The sequence below is a fragment of the Ursus americanus genome, chromosome 24 (genome assembly GCF_024610735.1).
Source record: "Ursus americanus isolate L20-20 chromosome 24, mUrsAme1.1.p, whole genome shotgun sequence".
NCBI classification, from domain to species: Eukaryota; Metazoa; Chordata; class Mammalia; order Carnivora; family Ursidae; genus Ursus; species Ursus americanus.
In genome coordinates this window covers 33,478,235-33,485,793 of record NC_142150.1, presented here as the reverse complement: position 1 = coordinate 33,485,793, position 7,559 = coordinate 33,478,235, and the positions used below count along the sequence as shown (strand labels likewise).

Here is a 7,559-nt window from a genome sequence, read left to right as displayed (position 1 = left end):
CGTTGTATTTTTCACCCAATGGTATTTATTTAAAGATTTTGTGAACCGAAGCCGAGGTCTTTTGACATACATTCCTATAGTCTCACCAACACAACCTTCTAGATGTTTCCTCTTATTTATCATGATACCTAAATGGAGTGTGGGAAGAGTCATTATTGATCTTGATCTTCTGTTCAAACTAAGAAAGAGTAATACCAGGTTCAATTGCTGGTCTGCAAAAAGGATCTTTTTACACTTGCCTTCTCTGTTCCAAGTTCCATGAGTGCAATGCCCTTTCCAGTATTGTTCACTAATATTTCTACTTTATTATTTACAAAGCTCAGGTCCAAATGTTATTTAAAACATTTATTAAATAAATGCATGAGTGTCCCCTGAAAAACTGATGCAAAGGAGGCTTTGCAAATTCACACATACATACACACACACACACATACACACACTCATATACTCACACAAACACACACATGCACAAACTTGCTTTTTAAATATTATTCTAGTATGTTCATCTTTTCTTTTGGCCTAGGCTGAAGTAACCATCAGGGACAGGGATCATTTGCAGTAAATCTTTTTTGGGACCACGTATTCCTCATCATTCTGGCCCAGTTACATCAGCAGACATCCCCAGGATCAATTGCTCTAGATTCACACTCCACCTCACAGTGCACATGGCCTGTGGATTTCCCTTCCTGCCCCCACTCTGGAGAACAGATATGATGCTGTTGACAACTGCATAGAAGCTGCACAGAGGAAAGTTGGGGCTAAAGGACCCTCACCTTGCCCAAAGGCCACTGGAAAGATGGCTCAGTCTCCCTTGATGTGTTCATAGCATTTCACTAATAAAATTTTTAAAAAAGCTTAATTGATACAGTTTAAGTGAAAGGAAGATTTATTAACTTAATAATATGGTCAATGAAAAAAACAAAGAACAAATAATATTTACAAAAAATTCTAATTGTAATAATTGGATCTCTGTGCATCTGTGAAATAAACACGATTTTAATAATGGTCTTTGCTAAGTACCTGGATGTTAAGTAATCTTGTATCTTTTCCATAAATTTAAGTAATTGTATGTGTTGTTTACACAGGCATCAATTAAGAATTAATCCATTTATGAAAAACATAACAAGAGGTTCTCAAGAGTACTCTTTTTATTTTAGCTAATTGTCAAGAAGGGAACAGAAAGGTGTTTGTTTGTTTTTTTCCTGGTCCCAGGAGGATGCAGCAATGGTGGTACAAGGTTTTTCATTTAAATTTTCTTCCCTATTTTTATGTATTCCTTTAGTGTATGAAATAGGCTAAGTGTACTTCAAAATACCATAAGAATTAAATTTAAAAGATGCAATTTAAAAGATGCAATTTTCAGCAAGTTATTAGTCTTCCATTACTGATTGAACAGTTTTAAGACAAATCAAAGTATTTTATTATGTATTGAGTATTTTACTTTACAATCTCAAGTTATTTATTTGTCGTTCATAGAACATATCATTTATCAGGACCTCTCCATCACTGTCCAAATCCCTTCCCATCACAATGTACTTTATTGAAATTGTATCAAATATATTCCTATCTGTAAGGATTAAACCCATTCACGTTACACAAAATTGGATTCACTGGCCAGCTTTCATATATGTGTAAGAATAACAGATATTTATTTTTTCTTCTTTATCTTTTTTTTTAAGATTTAAATTTGATAGCCTTTACATACGATCAGGAAACCAGGATTTTGTTTTTGTTTTTGTTTGTGCTTTGTTTTCATTTGAAAACACGGTAAAGATGAGAGAGGGTTGAGGGTTTAGGGTAAGAACAGAAATTTGGAGGGAGACAGACCTGGTTCACATCCACATACTATCATTTACTTGTTAGCTGTGTGACTGTAGATTACTAATCCTGTTAACAGTGTCCTCATCTCTTTAACCTGGCTTTACTATATATATTATAAAGACATAGATATTTTTATAATCAGGTATATATCTATTTATCTGAGGATGATAATGGAGTTTCTAAGATCATTCAGAGCCAACTAACTCCCTCTCAGGAACTAAACTCAAGAAACTAAACTCAAGTGGCAAGAAAACATGGCATCATTCATGGCGTCCTGTCATGAAATTGTGTCTCCAGGATCCATCTTTATCCACTTTAGAGCCTCCTCACCCAGTTATTCAGATTCTAGTTGTACCTCGTAGCCTCAGGTGCTCTTTGGAGCTCTCTGCCCAGCCACCTTGGGACTAGTTTTTCTTGATGTTTCCTTTACTTCTGGTTGGAGCTGAGCAAAGATTTCTTCCCATGTCTAGGCCAGACGCCTGAAACTGTACTTCTGATCTCAGTCTCAGACCCCACATTGCCAAGAAATGAGTTTAGATAATTAATCCCAGAGTACCACACTTTATGTTATCCTGTGTGGCCCTATCCCAAGGGCCACAGCTGAAATAGGATGTGGCTGGAGGAGGTCATGGAGAGGATGTGACCACTGATTGACCTGTGAGCTGGACCCAAGGAATCAAAAGGATCCTCACCCTTCCCCTGTCCTTGGAATGTGCATTCTGCCCACCGATCCCACAGTTTGAACTGTTCTGAGGACATAGCCTTGAGAGATCGATGTGGTGTTGAGACCACCTGGATGGTACACATGACTGAACCCAGTGAAGGCCTCTATATAAACTTTTAAGATTCTGGAGGGCAGAAGTAGAGGTCTGCTCATGTTATGGCTGCCCAATATAAGCTTCATATGTAAGTTCATTACACCTGCCACCTACCAATCTGGAGTGGTCTTCCTCTTTCTTCCATCTCTCCCTACCCTCTGTGGGATGAGAGGGGGAGGTTTATGAACCAATATACACTTAACAACAAAAGAACAAATATTCATCTGTTGTGATAAACCCATACACTTTGGTGAACATTTTCGGCGCAGTATTTAAAATGAAACACTTGATTCTCATAGGCATCAAGCTGCATTCCACTCTTCCATATTGATAGCCCACATTGACCAGAGCCCTACCTCACCACTGAGATGTACAGACAAAAACCTACTTTTAAAGAGTTTCCACTGCAGTGAATAGAATTGTGATTTTGGTTTGTAACTCAGTCTGCATCTTCACTGTCAGATGGCTTTTCTAATTTACCCTCTCCCACTCTTCAACCTCACCTTTGCTTCAGCACTCTCTTTAGACTTTCTGCCACACCTTGTCTAAGGGTCATGTCCCAGCAGCCCACCTAACTGTGAGCCCACCATCTGTTAGTTTCTGATCCCAACTCTTGCTGTCAGAGGATAGCCTCCTTCAGAAAGTTCAGCTGTTTTCTTACCAATCAAGAGACTTCAGACTGAACCTATTCTTGAGGAAATAGTTTATGAGCCAGACTTTAATTTTGGTGATACTTTCAAATTGTTTTTTAATAAGTCACCATATTTGACAATATTTTGCAATAGTCACATGTGTATACAGTACCCTTCCAGAGAAGGAAACAAACAAACAAAAAAACTGCAAGAGAAATAATGATAGATATATAATCTCAATTAAAAACAATAAATAGCAAATATATTCATGTTTATTTCATAAAAATTTACTCAATATCTGCACTGGAAAAAATACTGTAATAAAGAGGCAATGTATCAAATAAGGGACAATAATTAACGATAAGCCTAGTAGAGGGATAAAACACAGACACAAACAACTACAAGATTAGATAGAAAATTCTAAGAGTTTTAATATTATAGTGAGGTTTTGGATGTGACCTACCATCTATAATTGAACTGATCTACAAAATCACGTAGGAGTTAAAATTTGAGGAAGATTTTTTTAGAGAGAGTATAGTTAGACAGCTAAGCTACAATGCACACATATTTACATGGAAATAAAAAAAAATTATTGAAAATGGTCTCAATAAATTGCATTTATTTTCTTCCACACAAAAAAAGGTTGTGATATTTTAATGGCTTATCCAATATTGAGAATAATTGCAATAAATTTAGGATGGAAGAGAAAAGGGGTAAAAATATGTAATATAGGACATTATGCAAAGGGTAAATCTACTCCTGGAATATATATTAAAAATGTCAACTTTAAGGGGCGCCTGGGTAGCGCAGTCGTTAAGCGTCTGCCTTCTGCTCAAGGCGTGATCCTGGTGTTCTGGGATCGAGTCCCACATCGGGCTCCTCGGCTGGGAGCCTGCTTCTTCCTCTCCCTCTCCCCTGCTGTGTTCCCTTTCTCGCTGGCTGTCTCTCTGTCACATAAATAAATAAAATCTTTAAAAAAGTGTCAACTTTAAAATAATAAAGAGATAGACATAATACAAGTAATGTGACAGGACCTGGTTCTGATGTTATGTTTGGGCCCTATTCTGTAGTTGAGACCTCATTACCCACAGATTTGGGGAACATCCATATTAAACTAACTTTCTCAACAATTAGAACCAATGGTCAAAGAACAGCCATTGTTGAAAATTTGTCAGGCTCAGTTTCATTCTTCCTTAAGAAACCAATTTCTGGCTGATCATTTTCCTAAAGGCATTTTTGACATCTTTGTTCCTTAGACTGTAAATTAGGGGATTCAACATAGGTATAATCAATGTGTAGAACACAGAGGTCACTTTGTCAATATCCAGTGAATGACCAGTGCTGGGGCGCAAATAAATAAAAATGAGGGTACCATGGTAGATCGTGACTACAGTCAGATGGGAGGCACAAGTGGAAAACCCTTTTCTTCTTCCTTCAGCAGAACCTGTTTTAAGAATAGCTGCTATGATGCAGACATAAGAGAGAAGGACTGCTAGAAGACAGATAGCTTCCACCAAACCAGCAAAGACTACCAGAATAATGTCATGCATGTAAGTATCAGTGCAGGACAGAGAGAAGAGCGGGGAGATATCACAGAAGAAATGGTTGATTTCTTTGGAGCAGAAAGACAGATGAAAGGTATTAGTAGTGTGAATAATTGAGCTCATGGTACCTCCCAAAAATGCTCCAATGGCAAGCTGGCAGCAAACCCTTTTGGACATAATAACCGTATAAAGCAGTGGGTTGCAGATTGCTATGTACCGGTCATAAGCCATGGCAGCCAAGAGGAAAGATTCTGTGTCAACCAAAGAGCAGAAAAAATATAATTGTGCAGCACAGCCCCTGTAAGAAATGGTCTTTTTATCGGAAACCAAGTCCACAAGTAATTTGGGGGCAATGACAGAAGAGTAGCACACATCTACGAATGACAACATACAGAGGAAAAAGTACATCGGGGTGTGCAAGTGGGAACTGGTTGTGATTAATAACATCATCCCAAGGTTCCCCATGAGGGTAACAGAGTAGATAAAAAGAAACACAGCAAAAAGAATCCTCCAAAGCTCTGGATGGTCACTAAATCCCAAGAGAAAGAACTCCGTCTTCACAGTATGGTTTTCGAACTCCATTCTCTTCAGCGACCCTGGACTTCTGAGGTTGTGGCACAGTAATGATGGCAATATTAGTAAAAACCTCAGCATTCACTAAAAAATAAGAAATGAAACAGTCAAAATAAATACAAGAGTCATTCTAAATCCACTTCGGCATCCTGGTAACACCTAAGCACATCTACAGCGAGTGCAGTATGATGCATTTCAAGTTTTCAGATTTTCAATTTTTTTAAAGATTTTAATTATTTGAGAAAGAGAGAGAGAGAGAGAAAGCATGAGCAACAGGAAGAGGCAGAGGGAGAGGGGAAAGCAGACTCCCCAGTGAGCAGGGATCCCAATGTGGGGCTCAATTCTAAGACCCTGGGGATCATGACCTGAGCCAAAGGCAGATGCTCAACTGACTGATCCACCCAGGCGCCCCAGATTTTCAAACTTTTATTAAGTTGACGAGGTACCATTTCCACTGCTTAAAGCTATTGTTTTCCATATTTAGGGGCACCACCATCAACTCAGTTGTTGAACTCCACTTTCTTCCCCTTCCTCATCTTCCACCAATGTCAAGTAATAGTGGTTAAGTACATGATTACACAGGAAACTGAATAACTACCCTCTGTCCCCATTTGTGTTGTTTTTATTTTCACAACAGACAGCATTGCTGTTCCAAGTGGAGCCCTGTATAGGCAGAGGAGCAGAAGTTCTATGTTTCTCACCTTGAGATGTGGCTTCACCTCTAAAGAACAAAAGAACTCCTAAGAGTTGTTTGAAATCCACTGATAAAATAGAAAGAAGAAAGGTTCTGCATTAGTTATAAAAGTCACTGAATCCCAGCTCTGTCGCTCAGAAGTTGTGAGACCTTGGTCCGGCCAATGAAGCACCGAGTTTCAGTCCATCATCTAAGAGAGTGATAGTACCTTTCTCATCAAATTGTACGTGTTCAATGAATGTCCTTCTACAGATTCAATCTCCTCACATCTTGTTCCTTCGTGGTTCTGAAGCTGGCAGCATAGCAATGCTGAGTCAATCCAGACATCTGCTTTATCTTTCTGGAATTCAAGCTATAGAATAAAACCAGAGAAATCCTCATGCCCACAAATGTCTTAAATTCAATCCAGGCAATGGGAGGGTGATATCCAGGAATGTTCCCATGCCTTCCACAGTGAAAAATTGTAAAAGATGTTGAAAAATCCTCGTCTACTATTTCTCTACCTTACTGCCTTTCATCACCCTTGCTCTAGTTTACAAAACTGTTGGACAACCCATAGCAACATATGTGGTACTTGTCTACAGACACGCACATTTTGTCCAGTGCAGAGACAATCGATTTCCCTCCCTCCTGTGGAAAAAGCCAGTTTTGTATATATTTGTTTATTTACTTGTGAATTCTTGATCTATAATTCTTCGCACTGTCTTTTATACTAGTTGGAACAGTTGAATGAATGAATAAATGAAGTAAAATTACTGACATGGTTCCATCTTATATTTGTATAATAGTTAGACATATATATTTGTGTATATATAATTGAATAAAATCATAATCAATATATGATTGAATAAAATTTTAAGTTAGACATGTACATTTGTATATATGATTAAATAAAATTGTTCCCTCTCTACCTGTCAAATAAATAAAATCTTTAATAAAAGGCACGTGCATATTTCAACATGCTTAAAGCAAAATTTAATTACTATCAATTCCTATAACTTATGCCTATTCTATGATCCCTATCTTGGTATACATCTCTACCACCTCCACTGCTAGTCCAAATGAGAATCCTCTTCTAGCTTAGATCTGAACAAGAACCATTGATTCAATCTGTGAAATGTGGCAAATATCTGGTATCTCCTTCTTGTCATCACTGACATTCCATTATTTAATGTCATCCCTTGTTTTCCTCAATTTGAACCTCTTAATTGGCCTCATTCACTTCAGTCAATACCCATCTTACTTCCAAACATGATCCAAAATGTATCCATAAACCACTGTAAGAATTATATACATAAAATAGATTTTGTATTGTGTTGCCTTCTTCTTAAACCTCAAATTATTCCATTTCCTACAAGCTCAGCATTTAAATACACTCAGTTTTCACATATATTCCCATTTTTATCTCCTATACTCCATTTCACTCCAAACACTTTGCTTTAAAAAAAAAGCGTTAATTGGAGAAAAAGCATCTCAG

General features: G+C 37.7%; 1 protein-coding gene across 1 annotated transcript; it reads right to left on the bottom strand.

The window, feature by feature from the left end:
- Positions 1-4,464: 4,464 nt before the first annotated feature.
- LOC123785243 (olfactory receptor 5I1-like) lies at positions 4,465-5,469 on the bottom strand. Its single transcript, XM_045786963.2, has one exon. The coding sequence runs from the start codon at positions 5,467-5,469 to the stop codon at positions 4,465-4,467; it is 1,005 nt and encodes a 334-aa protein (XP_045642919.1).
- Positions 5,470-7,559: the final 2,090 nt, after the last annotated feature.

Coding starts and splice junctions, on each gene's coding strand:
- LOC123785243 (XM_045786963.2), bottom strand. CDS start 5,469: ATGCTGAGGTTTTTACTAATATTGCCATCATTACTGTGCCACAACCTC.